This window comes from Electrona antarctica (assembly GCF_951216825.1).
Source record: "Electrona antarctica genome assembly, chromosome: 5".
Lineage (NCBI taxonomy): Eukaryota > Metazoa > Chordata > Actinopteri > Myctophiformes > Myctophidae > Electrona > Electrona antarctica.
The window spans coordinates 47,033,584-47,049,831 of NC_136810.1; the positions used below are offsets into that span (position 1 = coordinate 47,033,584).

Genomic DNA, 16,248 nt, shown 5'->3' on the forward strand with positions numbered 1-16,248 from the left:
AAAATTCCTTGTATTTGTAGACATACCTGGCAATAAAAAGCTGATTCTATTTCACCCATCTTTCACAGATTGACACATTGACAGCTCATCACACTGCCTCTCCTGCCTCTGTTATACAACGAATATGCTCCCAGCCTCCCACACTGCCTTCTTCCCTGCATTCTTACCGCCTCTCTCTCATACACTGCTTCTCTTTCAGCTTTCTATACCCTCTCAATTCTCAATGGAGAATGATGGACTGGCTGCCTCCTCTCCTTTAATGAAGAAACTATAACTCTGTTATCATGCCATTCCATCTGGGACGACAGGCCAAACAGAGGTTAAAACAATGAGTTTACTTTAGAATAGATAGTACCTGGGGTGCTTTTGGTGTGTTATCCCCCAAGGTAGGTGCAGTCTGAACACTGAATGGGTTTATTGGAGACCCGGGGCATTATTTCAGCCTGCAGAGCCAAATGAATGTGTCTGCAAACTACCGGTAATTATAAAGGAAAAGGAATGCCCAAACACAATTAAAGTAATTTATGAAAAAAGGCTAAAGCTAATTAAAACTAGAAATGCACTCTGTCGAGGTGCCAACTTGTACTGCCGACCTCTACGAACTTACGATCATCCCCTCTATAAAATATATATACCTACCTTGAAGTGTACCTTAGTTACGTCACTGTCAACAGCCAATAAGGGACCACCATTCTTACTGACATACATACAGTACATACTTACAGTACATACACACACACACACACACACACACACACACACACACACACACACACATACATTACCTTTTACCCACCCAACATTGAAACACATCTTAACTAGAAAAAGTGCCCTTCCGGGCACAGGTCTCCACCAGGAGGATAGGAGTGTGTGTGATGTTTGGCAAAATGTTTAGGAGGATGTTTTTATTTGTTTTTGCAACAATTTTCTTCATTTTGTTGAGGAAATGCAGAGCCAGATCACTCATAGCATCTCTGAGGATAGAATTCTGGATGAGCAGGACATGTGCAGCATTTTGTACAAACGGGCCACTCCTGAAAACTTTGGAAGGCAATCTTAGTCAATCAGTGTACAATCTGAGAAATCCAACAGACTCGTCTTGATCACATGACTACAGAGATCATGTGTACTGATTGCCATTTATTCATACGCCTTTGATGGCAATTGGATGATTTGAGGCATTTTGTTCCAAAAATGTGTTTTGCAAAAATCAACCTGTTGGTGGCGCTATAACAGGCCAATGTGAAAAGGGTGGGATATATTCCTCAGCCTAGTAAGAAAATGTGTGAAAGATTTCACGTAAATTGCATGCTGCGTTCATGATTTGAGGCTATTGTTCAAAACGGGGCAATCTTGCAAACTGTGAAGGCCAATTATAGCCAATTAGGATGGAATATGAAATATCAGACATATCCGACTTGAGCACATGACCATAGAGATACTGTGTAACGATTTGTGAGATTTTTGGACAGAATCTGGAGGAGTAATATCCAAAAATGTGTTTTACAAAAGTCGGCCTCCTGGTGGCGCTATAAAAGGCAGATGCAGAAAATGCAGGTCAAAGGTTTGTCCTTGGCCTCTAGGGAGTGTGCATGCAACGTTTCACGCAGATCGGTGCAGTTTTAGGTAAAAAATGTGAAAAGCTGCCTCATGGTGGCGCTATAACAGGCCGTTCTGGAAAATGTGGGGCAGAGGTTCATCGTTGGCATCCAGGGAGTGTGTGTGCAAAGTTTGGCATCGGCTGGGTTAACGGTGCCGGAAGGAAGGACGGACACACACACGGACGGAGTGCAAAACATACTCTCTCCCCATGCCTTCGGCCTGGTGGAGACAATTACGTCACCATCAACAGCCAATTATAACCATGCATACCACTTTTGATCCAGCCGACCACAGTACTTGCGTGCTCTGCTTGCGCAAGTAATAAGACAATGATTAGCCTGAGGTGCTCGGGCAGGTCGTTCCAGACACAAAGAGCCCCGGCAGCAAAGAAATGGGCAGCCTTTGTCGTCAGCCTGGACTCAGGAACAACCAGCAGGTTCCCGCCCGAAGACCTCAGGCTGCACAAAGCTCAAAGATGTAAGGGCCAGGGCGTATATCTATTCTACGTCCGAGCATAGACATGGTAACGCCCCGTCTGTCCTCCAAGATGCAAGGGCCAGGTCATAAAGTGCCTTAAAAGTAATCAACTAAATCTTAAAATGAACCCTAAAACACACAGGCAACAAGTGTAGGGAAGTTAAAATAAGTGTACACAACACACATTTTTACTTAAGCGTTTAAAGGTAGTGTATTAAGTGATTTTCTTTGGTTAAAATAAGTGTCAAAAAGTTCTATGTTGTGATAGCAGGCCTACTCATTGCTATATAGTGTTTGTTGCAGTAACATGTCTCCATGTCTCTCCAGCTTTTTATTAAACAGAAAATGCATTTTTAGAAACCGAAACTGAAACTGGGATACCAATTTCATACAATCAGGGTAGAGAACGCAGATTAAACAAGTGGAATTGTAAGTGATGACACAAATAAATGAGCAGACAAATTTTGAACTGGAACACTAAAAAGTAAGCTCATGAATAGCTACTCTCTCCTGATTGGCTGAACTTTGGTCACCTACCTGTTATTATTAAAGAGCTGGAGAGACAGGGAGACCTCTGTTACTGAACAAACACTCTAGCAACGATTACTATCATTAATTCAGAATATAGTGATTTAACCTTTTAACAAAAAAAAGTTTTGTTTTTACCAAAAAATATCACTTACACTACCTTAATTTCAGTTTTAGTTCAAAGTCTAACATTATTGTTCTGTGTAACTATTAATTAACTATTAATTGTTCTAGCTTAAGACAAATGTTCTTTAGCAAAAGACTTAAGTAATCAGTGTCTAATGATGATCATTATGAAATAGTTTGACTTTCATCTTTGCAGGACAAAGTAAGGTGCTGTGAATAGAGAGCCACCCCGCCCCCCACACAAGGACATCCTGCGGTGTCCTTGTGTCCTTCTCTCTGACATCAAAGGGCAGGTAATGAGGTGGTGGGGGGTGGGCCACACCTTGGATTATCACCACTGACCTCAGGTTTTGCAGAAAACAAAACGTTAAAAGAAGAACAAACTGTTAAAACAACAGAGGAGGGAAAATAAAGTGTGTCGAAGTGCAGAAGGGCAACCTGATGAGCTGCTATGAGAACTGCACTGCCCAGAACTGCAAGGCGCTACAGAGGGTGTTGCAGTTAGAGGTGGAGAGGTGAGCTTCCCTCCCTCCAGGATATAATAGAAGTGATGCTTAGCTAATAGGCAGAACATCAATAACACTCACCACACCACCAGCCACAATTAGTATGTTCACGCCACTGCTGGTAGGCATAGGCCTGCATGCTAAACTAAACTTTTCCATGCCAATGACCCCCAAATAGCCTTGGTCTCTTGACAGAATTAGCTTTTAATAAACTATATCTGATCTATAACTAAAAAATACATCGCATGGATGCACCTGGGACGTATCCTCAGTGATGTATCCTGAGGTCAACAGGGTTTCGGGTCTTCCAACATCATACCCCTCACTCAGGTGACCCAGCCGGGGTTGATCAAATCCTGACTTACGTCCCAGTAGCTACCCTCGATCAGGTTGACTCCTGTCCGGGCCCTTCCTACGTCTCACCAGGTCCACTCCTGCTCTCACCAGGCCCAGGACCTGTGCGTTGCACCAGACTCCCAGCACCAGGCACTTGGAGTGGTGGATTATAATGCCCCTCCTAAAGGCCTCAACAAGGTTTGTTGGGCTTCCTCCTCACGGAGGACACAGGCTGGGGCGCTAACCCATACTGCACCCGGGTGCCGTCTTCCGTCTACATTCCGGCTGTCACCCGTCTATAAATAATATTAATTAAACTTTTGAAAATACCATATACACTTACAATACTTGCAAGAGACTGTGACATACATGCCTCAACTTTTATATATTTTTAGGATGAATGTATATTTGATATAGGCCTAGTTGTCCTGTGACTTTTTCCTCCGTATTTTGCTATTCTTATAACCATATTTTATAAATCAAATGTATTCCTAGAATAATTTCACCCATTCTTTTACCCCTGTAATCTTGAAATTCAAGTTTTAAATTACACCTGTTAAACAATTTAGTTTATGATATTTTTTGAAATTTACATAACGTGTGGTTTATTGTTAAAAGTTTGATAATTTGTGGAGATTATCTAGTTGAACACACACACACACACACACACACACACACACACACACACACACACACACACACACACACACACACACACACACACACACACACACACACACACAGATTAAACAGGTTAAACAGGCTATGTTACTGTACTGTAACTTTTGTTTCCCTGGCCTGTAGTAAGACATCCTTGAAGGTTAAACTGGTATACTGTATTTAAGAAATCACAACTGTCTTAATTACTCGTTCAACTGGCCAAGCAAGAAAACAGCTCAGAACAGGATTTTTGTTATGCTTTATGTAAAGGGTGCGGTCAGTCTACACCACGCCTAGTCTTCACGAGACTTCCAGCAACACGCCTAGTCTTCACGAGACTAGGCGTGGAGAAATTTGAGGGAGGCGGTATAGTCACTACGGCAGGGGTGCCCACACATTTTGGACTACCCACTGAAAATAATATTATAAAATTGCTGAACATAGTTTAATATGTAGACTACCTGAGAGGGCTTTGGAATAGCGGAGCTGCCGTTACATATAAGACAAATGCACTTGGAATGGGAAATAGAGGCACATAAATGGAATAGGTCGAGTTTTTTGTATTTAATTTGTAATGCTACCAACGTTTTTGTGCACAGCAACACTCTTGAAAATAAAAATATTGCACTGAGGGTTTGAGCTAACAGGCCCTTTTGATGTCAATCTTTTTTTTATATTTAAATTAAATATTCTTTAGGGGCATGTGATCTACCTGCACAGCCTTTGTGAGCTTTTGGACACCCCTGCACTACGGCGTCACTACTACAGCATTACAGCGTAGAGAGGCAGACAGTAGGAAAGCTTAATGTGGCAGACAGTGTTGTGTATGGAGACAGACAGTAGGAAAGCTGAGAAGAAAATACTAAACAGACAGACAGTAGGAAAGCTGAGGGGAGACAAGATAAGGGCCCTTTATTGATTCCACGAGGGAGAATAAGCATGACAAAGCATGACGGAAAGACATCACATCACTGCAGTCAAAGTGTGTGTGTGTGTGTGTGTGTGTGTGTGTGTGTGTGTGTGTGTGTGTGTGTGTGTGTGTGTGTGTGTGTGTGTGTGTGTGTGTGTGTGTGGACAGACATGTATGAGGAGTAACATCTAAGCACTGACCATGTCCACCTGTCCTAGCAGGCTAGCAAGACCAACAGGTCAAACCATTAGGATAACTTTCTCTACTGATGTAAGCAATCTGAAAGTATTTACCACATTATGAACCCTAGCATATTCTGGGTGGGAGTCAGGTTTATTTCTCGCATCACAGGTTTATATAAATAACTATGTGAAATGATGTATTTTTGTGCACGCTCCATCATTATTCTGTCAGAAGACAGTGGTTAGAGAGAGAGCAGACGAGAAATGTTATGTCATTTACACGTGAAAATTCAGTGAAAATAGGTGAACATTTGGCAAAAATTGGAGATATATGCAAGTTCACAACATGCCGTATTGGGAGATTGTATAGTTTCGGCAGTAAGTGTGATTTGGGGGATTTTAAAATTAAGGTTTTCATCTTCTTCCACAATGTCATTGAAATGTCATTGAAATGTTATACTTTGTCAACCTCTGATCAGGATTTTTCATACATTTTTAAGTATTGTAACATTTTGCTGCCTAATTGCCTGTATTACTTTTACAATAGTTTACAGTATGAATCAGTTATAGCTTTACATGTGTTGTCCACTAGAGGTCACTAACGCACCACAGTAGTGACTGCCTGGTAAAAGCGTGTCTCCATTCAGTCAAGAGAGGATCTGATCAGATGATTCAGGTTCAGGTCACACAGAGTGACAGAGATGTTCCACGGAGTGGATTTTATAATTTTTACTTAATCACATGGTACGTGGTCGTGGATCTCCCTCAAGTTAGCCCTTGAGCAAGGCATTTAACCCGTGGAGAAGAACTTCTGAAAAAGACATCAACCACCAAACGTATCGTAGCCTGCCAGGCCAGCTAGAGACAGACAGCACCTGCACAGCAGCCTACAGCCGCAGTGGACAGTGATACTGGTTGTAGGCCTAGTAACCGACTAACCGTTGTACCGGGCCGCTCAGAGTGCAGCATGGAGGGTCGTGAAACTTGCCTCGTATCTGCCTGCAGCCTCCCCGGTGTCAAATATCTGTACGATTATTTATGTGACTCTTTCACCACTAGGTGGTGCTTCTACAGCCCATCTCCACGGGCACAGACAGTCTCCATCTTCATTTCCCCGTAACATGTTAAGACATGTTATTGTCTTACTCTTAACAGTGTTAAGATGACATTAACATGTCTTAACATGTCTTAACATAGCCTAGTGTTAAGTTAACACTAGGCTATTGCGTGGGTTATAATATTATTTTAAACATTTACATCTGTCCTAGAGCTGCTCAGCTGCCTATCATTCGAATGTAGTCCTGATGCAAATGCAGTCTGCCTTATGATATGTAAAGGCTATTACATTATTTGACCTCTCAGGGATTAATAGCTTTTACTCTGCAATTTAAGTAATTACTTCAGATACTCATTTGGTTTTGAGAAGATATGCCTATTTTAAACTATTTTAATTGTGATTCTATGCAAAAATGATAAAATATAAGCATAAGCGATTCAAACTGTTTAGGAAGAAAAGTGACCCATTACTATAGCCCTAAAGCATGCAATGTAATTAATCCCATTGAACTTGCTTTAGTGTTGGGCAGCTTTGCGCGCATCAGACTCCTTGCAACTTGGTGAGGGTCAGGTCCGAAAAAGACAAACAAACGGTGGTTTTATTTTCACTGTAATGCAATGTAATTACCTTGATGTGAACGTACTGTAAGTAGGCCTAAGTAAGTACATGTTATTTGTAGAGAGCACCCTTCACAGAATAAAATCCTTCACAGGTTGAATTCCAATCCAAATCAAAATAACTAAGAGAGGTATGCAAGCAAAAGTGGAACAAAACAACCAACAACAACAAAGTATGTAGGCTACGATTAAATATTAAATATACATGGGAATAAATTAGTGTAAACAGTACACATAATTCGATGTTTTGCATTCACTTGTTAATAGCAGAAATGTATTAAAATGTATTGTATTGCTCTGTTGTAGGACAGTTAGTTCTACCGGCATGTATCGACTCGAGATCATTTGGTGTAAACAGTGCACTGTCTCTCACCATAGAGTTACACGAAGGTGAAAACTACCAAGTAAGCACACTAAAAGCTGCGACAACATTATTTTTTTAACACTTCCCAAACAGTGCAAACCTCAGCTGAGCCCTGACACTCACAAATCCAAACACTGCACTCTCGTTTGGCTTGACGCCCAATCCGGCCCGCGGCAGCCAATGGGAGACCGGGAGTGGGGGTTGTTGCGAGTAAACAAACCAATGGCCGTCCGAGCTGATGTGGCTACTACGAGTTCGTGAGTCGGCTGAAGATTATAAATGCGTCGTGATAGCTGATTCTAGTTACATTTAAACTGAGATACCGTGTGAGCACTGAGCAGGGAAAGTACGTTACGAGTTTCTGAAAGACAGCGCGACTATTACGTACAGATAAAGAAAAATAATAATAACTGTGATCCAGATACTATCGCGATTACCGGGGATCTTTTGAACTACATTTCGTGTTTTTCTTTTCCTCTGGGAGTCTCTTCGCACCATGTCAAACGGTGTCCAGTTGCTCGCAATGGAGAAGCTCGTTGCGAGGAGAACCTTTCCGCTGCACGCACGGACCAGCGTCTGCCGCAGTCTGTTCGGACCCGTGGACCACGACGAGCTGAGCCGGGATATGGACGCCAAGCTCCGGGAGATCTCGGACAGGGACCGGCGAAGGTGGAACTTTAATTTCGAGTCCGACGCGCCGGCAGAAAGTGGCGAGTACGAGTGGGAGGAGACCCCCGCGGAAGAGAGCCCCGCGTTCTATCGGGACGCAACGCAGAACGCCCGGAGCCGAGTGGCCGCTTCTTGCCCCCCTACGCCCGTCAAGGTGCGCCCTGAGCCCCGGCGGCTCCAAGTGGATTTACCGGCCCGCTGTGAAGAGCGTCTGGAAGGTACCTCTTCGGGCGACGCCGCTCCTCCGTCCTCCGCGGAGGTCAACCAGGAGAACCGTACCGACAGAGTCAACGCCGCGGCCGGAACCCGGAGCCGCAGACACGGCGCTCTGCGACGCAATAAGAGGCCGGCGGCCGATAGCGCTTCTGACGCAAATACCACACGGATCACAGGTAAATAAAATGACAGAAGCGTGTAGTATAATAATGTCCCCATCTGGGATATGATGTGTTTTAGGCTACGAATTTGATTGATAAATAATGGGTAATAAGGCTTCCCGTACATGTGTGTCATTTTCTCTAAAGAGTGATTTCTAACCCCTTTTTCATAATTCTCTGTTTCTCTCCAGATTTCTTCGCTAAAAGAAAGAGAATGGTCGAGACTAAATCGAGTGAGTCCTCCTGCCACCATCACTCCCTGTCTCCGGTCCAAGAAGAGATGACCCCACGGAAGAGAATCCGCTGAAGGTATGTGTGGCTTTTAATACACGTTTCGTTTGAAGCAATGCAAGTTATTTTTCTGTTGTTGCTTTTTTAACGCGGGTGCATGTGTTGTAAACATAAAGGATAGTTTTGGGCAAGGCCCTACATCATTTCACCATATTACAGTATGTGAGTAAAGTAAAGGTAAAAATAAAGTAGGCCTAAGAGCATTATAAAACGAAAGGTTTAGCCTACCTATAGTGTTTTATAGGACAGTGATTGAGCTTAATAGCTGACACAATCATGTTTTGCTGTATTGGACGTTATATTGTCATCTAGTTTTACTGAAGCTTTTCAATTTAATACTTAATTAATTTCGTGTCATTTCTCGTGTTTTGGGCAGATTAGATGATTAGATTGTTCATGATTATCGTTTTGGGTTTTTTTTTTTTTAAATCTATGTATTACAGCTATAGGTCTGTGTGTATATAGTACGGTACTATATTGGTAGTAATAGCAGTTGTAGTGTCGTAACTCGATGGTAGTCGGCAGCACGTAGTTGTACATAGAAGGCAGTGGTGGTTGTAGTAACCAGGAGCACTATTAGTGGGGGAGGGGGCATTGCGTCATAGGGTGCCGGGGAAAAGCGCGCGAGAAGAGGCGCCTGCGTGTTGCGGTACGCGGTGTCAGATTTCAGCTGCAGCAAACTTAACAGTCAGTAACTGACTCAGAGTGAGGAGAGGAGATTTGGCGGCTCTGTGAGACACGGCCGCTCACAGTCTCTTGCGTGTTTTTTCACCAGTTTACTTGCGTGTTGTCGATGGTACAGGAACCAACAGTGTTTGAGATAAATTATAATACGTTAATTAATGGTAGGACTATAAAAAAGAAGAGGTTTAATGATTACGACGACATGTCGGGGCTGAGACTGAGAGGCTGACTCATCATGTATTTCTGGGAAAAGGGTGTGTCACTTTTTTTCCACTTGTCAAGAACTGCAAAGTGGACATAAGAACTGACCTCTGTGTTCTCTCTGTTCCGCAGGTGGATTTTGTTTGCACTATAAAACCACGGAGGTCATCGTTTGCGGAGGATATTTCTTTCCTCTGCTCCACGGGCCGTCTCCGCTGAAAGCGGAGAGGAGGGCTGGGGGACTTGACTGACTGACTGGCTCCTCCACCCACCGGTGTGTCGCCCGGAGAGCAGCCTGCAAATACAGCACTGTTTCCCTAACAGTGGGTCGGGACCCATTTGTGGGTCATGGACAATTTTTTATGGGCCACGGCTCAAGAAAAATCCTATTTTCTTTCCCATTTAAAAAAAAACACATTTAAAAAATGTATTTTTTTTTATAAATCTTTAAAAACAAACAAATCTAAAAAGTTCCACAAATAAAAACAATTTAATTAAGAAGTAGGCCTAAGTGAAAATAGATGACCTACAAGCTCACAACGCTGTGCGCAGCGACGCTTAGTGCGCTTGCAGATCTACTATTTTCACTAGCTTGGGTCCCGAGCAGACGTCTGCTCTCTCTTTTGAGTCTTGACCTGAAAAGTTTGGGAACCACTGAAATACAGGACTGTGAAGGCGACTTTTTTTTGAACCGGTTGGGAGAGGAGGAGAGGGAGGGGGGACTGGATGATTGGGTGGGATGACATTGTATCCAGAATATATGTAGCATTCATGGTTGCTTTGCAATACAGCCACTTGGCAGTGTTAAAATGTTGTTGTTTTTAACATTGTGCAATCCTAAATGACTTAAAATAACGTCTACACTGGCCAAAAGTGTACAGCTTTATAGAAACAACAACTATTTTATTTCTGTTTTTTATATATATAAGTACATTCGTTTTTTGTTTGCAAATGTATATATTTTGTAAGACTATTCTAACTTATAATTTATTTATGTTTCTTTATTTGTGATTGAAATGTCAGGCAAATTTGCCTCTGGGCATACCAGTATGTTTATTTTATTTTATTTACTATTTTCATTGTTGTTTTTTGCAATCATGTAGCCTTCGACAGTAGCCTACACTAGGTTTCTTTGTGTCTCTGAGCCGTATTTCTTTGTTCTCATTTATGTCTAAAGAATGATGCAAATAAAGTATTTTTCATTTCAATTCTAAACGCTGTTCTACTTTTTCTCACCATTTCTGTACCAGACACTTTTCTAATCTGTTTTAGTACACCAGATATTCGTTGACATAGTCAAGTCTATGGTAGCGTCTATTGTAACCATACACATATATTCCCATATAAATTCAAAATTGCAACATATAGGCTATAGACTAGTCGCTACAGAGTACTACAACTCACCATTGTCTTACGTCTCTCTAAAATGTAAACGGTGGAACATGACTTAAAAGTGCCAGTCCTGCTGACCTGTATACCAGACTAGCTGAACAGAAGGGATTAAGACAATTAGACCATTGAGAAAGTTGGCTGCTGCTATACAGCTCTCTTGGCAATGCAGCTCTGCTTTAAGGACCTGTGTGGCTGAGTTACAAAGCACACAGCGTCATTGCGTCAACCTCAGAAAATCGTTATTGTTGCATGAAACACTCTATACCCCCCATCATCCTCATATTGCCCATGCAAGGCTAGTATAAGTGGGCTACAAGGCCTGTCTTGTGGTTAATGTTCATTCGCTATAGGACATTAACAATAAACACTGCTTTACAGTGCTGGTTTCATGTTTCAGCTTAGCGGTGCTACTGAAAAATAATGTGGCCATGAACCTTTCATTACTATGTAGTGACCTTGTGTAGTGAACTGAGATATACAAGGTTATTACAGTTCTATTCATTCAGGGCGCTGGTGGGTTTGATTTGATCTGTTATTTACTTTCTGAGCTTACACATTGCGGGGCTAGTAGCTGTATTGAGACATGTTGCAGCTGTGCACGGCTATAGGCCGGGATTTAAAGGGCCTCTAAAGAACGGCAGCAGCTGCCTTTGGAACCCCGCATTGTCCCCAAGTAACACCCCACCCCACATTCACCCCACCCATCCACTCCACAAGGCTCTGCAAAAGAAGCACTCACACACACACTGTTTATTTACCCCGGCATGGACACACCACCCCGATACACGCTACACGACACAGCACCGGGCGTGTAGTAGGGCCACCTGCCACCAGCGAAGGAGAAAGAAAGAAAGGGAAAACTACTAGTCTTTTTTGGTAATTGTCCATCCGTCCATTGAAACAGGCCTATTCAACAAGGTCATACTTGCAAAGTTTTTAGTCCTTAATTGAAAGAGGGTACATTGCACCAGCTCTGAATGCTGCTCTGTTCTTTCTCTTACCAAGAAGGAATATAAAATCAAAATATAATTCTGATAGCTCTACAGTTAGTTCACTGCATCTGCATCATGTCTTTATCATGTGACATGTCTCTCTCTCTCTCTCTCTCTCTCTCTCTCTTAGAGATCAAATTAAAATAGGTGGAAAATATTGCATGTGTATTCATGATTCACATCCTAGGAAAATCATGTGAAAGGGAGGGAATGAGTGGGTGTGTAGTGGGTGATTGGGGGGGTTGTGAGTGTGACATATCTTTTTATTGTTATTATTTTTAATTTAGATGACATGCATGTTTTGATAAATGACTAGACTTTTGCTGTCCAGAGCAGTGACTTTGCCAACTCAGTGGGCAGCAGTGGCAATACTCTTCTATATAGACTGTGACGCTCTTGTTTGTGATTTACAACACAATGCGTCTCCCAGAGCTCCATTCTCTCCTTTTTGTTGCCATATGGCACATCCATGTAGACACAGCCAACAGCACAGGGGAGGTTTTTGGCTTGAAACAAATTTGGTTGGAAATATGGAAATATGTCTAAATATGTGTACATATGTGTATGATTATTTTGGCTACAGTCCTTCTTTAAGCTGAAATTTAATATGATGAAAATGATAATATATGCACCAATGTCAATATGGTAGGAAGAGGTTCCTGTCAATCCCAATTCAAGGCAGAGACGTGCAGGCCAGGAGCCATTCAGTCAGACTGTGTCTCGCAAACAAAAGACAGTTTTGTTTGGCCTGCCTGCATTGATAAGGAATAAAAAGAGATAAATATTATAATGAATCTACTACGGCTATCCAATCCAGCTAATTAACATCCATATATACCTGCAGGGAGTCTATAGAGTAAGTCTCCGTTCAGTTATAACATTTTTAAATTGTCTGTAGTTAAGGTGATAAAGGTTTAACAGCTGCTCCTGTGTTAGTTTAATGGAGTCTGTTTGATGCGTTTAGGATCAAGGCCACAAACTATAAATGGCTTGATTTTATTAATTGACTTTAAGGTCTGTATATCAAAAAGAAATAAACAAAAAAACATGCACGTTTTAAAATATCAATTGTTTTCTTTAAAAAAGAAAAAGGGGTATTTATTTTGAGTCATTGTTTAAAAGGTCCTAAGGTCAAGGCCCTTGAGACAGCCCAAAGTGGGCCTGTTCTCAAAAACAAGATAAACCAGTCTTTAAAGTGTTTAAATGAATGATATGCACTAGTTTTCAATTTCATTCTTTTTGGATTAAAATGTTCATTTCATGAACAAACTGTTCACATAATTAGTCGACTTTGGTTCAGTTAATTTAAAAAAATATATTTTGACACACGTACCAAGAGATACATAGGCCTAATTTAGTTTATGATTAGGAAACAAGGTAGGCTATTGTGGTGAATATTCGGACATTCATTCTCTGCTAAACATTCAGGTTGATATGTTTTTTTTTCATTGTCAGTGAACCACACAATTACCACACGATTATTTCTTGAATTAATATAAATCTCAGTGTTAATTATACTTCTAGAATCTACGATGATAAAATGATAAAAACGGACCCAAATGGACCTATAGATTTTTACACTCAAGAGTTAGATTAACACTGAGAATTCATTCTGTTTGTATAAACTGATAGTTATTTAATTTATTGTCTCATACTGATTTGATACAAAATAAAACCCTGCTTCTATTCTTCTTCTGTATTGTGCACAGGAATATTTTCTGTCCAATAAAATCCTTATTTATATTTGCCAGTGTCTCGCACCGAAAATAGCAGAGTCTCTGACCCTGGTTAAACCACTTTCAACCGCTGTCCCTATTTTGGGCGTATATTCAAATGATTCTGGCGAATATATTCAAACATTTTCAAAGCTTTTAAAGAATGAAGACAATTCTGCTATATTGAACCTGTAGGAAATTGTAAACGTTGATGTGATGTTAAAGCATCTCTACAGAGTTTACCTTGAAAACAAAAATAAAAAACATCTGACAGGTCAAACAAAATTTTACCAAAACAGAATATACGCTGTCTTGTTCTCTGGTATTGTACTTTGCACACATTGTACTTGTACTATGCATAATAATACATTTTACTGCATACTCTCGTATATCTTGTTGCTAAATTATTCTCCCTTCATATTCCGTTACACTCCCCATAGCTGTTAAAAGATTTTACCTTCACTTGTCTGTATTATTATGTTGCTGTTATATATTGTTCTGGAATTGTTACCACAGTGTGATGGCCTGTCACACCCACATTTTGTCATTCTACTTGTATGAGTGAATGACAAATAAATCCACTTGAATCTGGAATATTTTTTAAGTGTTTAAAATAACACTATAATTATCGTTAGGGGTGCACGATTATGAAATTATGACCGATATCCAATCTGCGATTATTTGCAGGGTCATATCTGCCGATACCGATTCTGACTGATTCCAATAATACAGAGGACCACAATGGAAACAAGCCTAGGCCCGAGGGGCTTGGCCCAAAGCCTGTTAATTAAGTATTCAATCAATAAATAGCCTGTACTCTTTTCCAAGTGTCTGTTTTCACAACTGTATGAGTATAAATTAATGTTTATTTTTACTTAAGATTTTACATCATATTTGATTTAGCCTTTGCTCTAGACTAGAGGTACTAGACACTTTTGATGTATATTGAACTCATTGATAAATTCTCACATTTTTCATTTATTTATTTATTTTGCTGGTGAAAACCCATTAAATAATCGGGATTATTTTGAGACCAATCCGATACCGATATGGCATTTTTATGGCCGATATGGCCGATTCCGATTATGCTACCGATTATTTTTCGTGCATCCCTAAATTATCGTGTTTTGCACAATTATTGTTGGACAATATTAAATGGTATTCGCCACCTCTTTCTGCCAAATCTCTCACTCTCTGCGTATGCTACTCTCTCTCACACACACACACACACACACACACACACACACACACACACACACACACACACACACACACACACACACACACACACACACACACACACACACACACACACACACACACACACACACACACACACACACACACACACACACACACTTGCCAGCCCCGTCTGCCAAAGACGAGCAATTAAATAGTATAGGGAAAAAGAAAAAAAAAAAGAAGAAGGGGAAAAAAAAGAAACCGGTCCCAGGGAGGAGAGGAATTAACATTTTCTATGACCATCTGGCAGCAACATGGAACAAAGAGATGGAGAGAAGGATGGAAAGATGGAGAAGAGAGAGAAAGGAGGGGAGAGGAGAGTGTGCCATCGCATTGACCTGCAAATGAGGCTTTGTCCCGAGAGTTAAAGCTCCCTGACCCTCTAACCTACACACACACATACACATGAACGCACGCACAGTCGCACACTCTCTCTCTCCCTCTCCTGTCTCACACACACGCGTGCGCTCAGACTCTTTCTCGCGTCTCACACTCGCACACACACACACATACACACACACACACACACACACACACACACACACACACACACACACACACACACACGTGCACATATACCCTCTCCTGTCCACAGACACGCGCGCACACACACTCTCTCTCTCCTCTCTCACAGACGTGTACACGCACACACACACATAATTCTGTCTCTCTCTCTAACCCGCTAACCTACGTGCACACACACGCACGCACGCACGCACGCACGCACGCACGCACGCACGCACGCACGCACGCACGCACGCACGCACACACACACACACACACACACACACACACACACACACACACACACACACACACACACACACACACACACACACACACACACACACACACACACACACACACACACACACACACACACACACACACACACACACACACTCTCTCTCTTATTGGAGCTTTCACCTAGCATGTCCAATGGCTGAGTTGAACTTAATAGCTTAACTGAAAGGACCAGACAAACATGTCTGGCTTATGAAGAGCCAGCTCAGTGGCCTTGTGGTTAGGGTGTCAGCCCTGAGACTGTCTGGGAGGTCGGGGTTCAATCAATGGCTGGCTCAAAGCAAAGACTCTAAAAATGGGACTCAATAGGCTCTATGCACGCAGAATAACTTCCTACTTCCGGGCCCCTACTTCCTGCACAGGTGTTACTGATGATACTACCCATTTACACCTGGAGCCCATTCTAAAAATATTCTAAATCTTAATCTTTTAAAGTTTTATGAAAAATATTTATTCATAAATTACAAGAAATATATTTGCATGGTGTTTTTTTTACTGGTACCACAGCGTTTTAAT

General features: G+C 41.6%; 1 protein-coding gene across 1 annotated transcript; it reads left to right on the forward strand.

Annotated features, from left to right (window-relative positions):
• Positions 1-7,639: 7,639 nt before the first annotated feature.
• On the forward strand, positions 7,640-10,795 carry LOC306923364 (uncharacterized protein). Its single transcript, XM_079501424.1, has 3 exons — positions 7,640-8,426; positions 8,603-8,720; positions 9,720-10,795. Exons 1-2 carry the CDS (start codon positions 7,862-7,864, stop codon positions 8,716-8,718), a joined length of 681 nt encoding a protein of 226 aa, XP_079357550.1. The 5' UTR covers positions 7,640-7,861; the 3' UTR covers positions 8,719-8,720; positions 9,720-10,795.
• Positions 10,796-16,248: the final 5,453 nt, after the last annotated feature.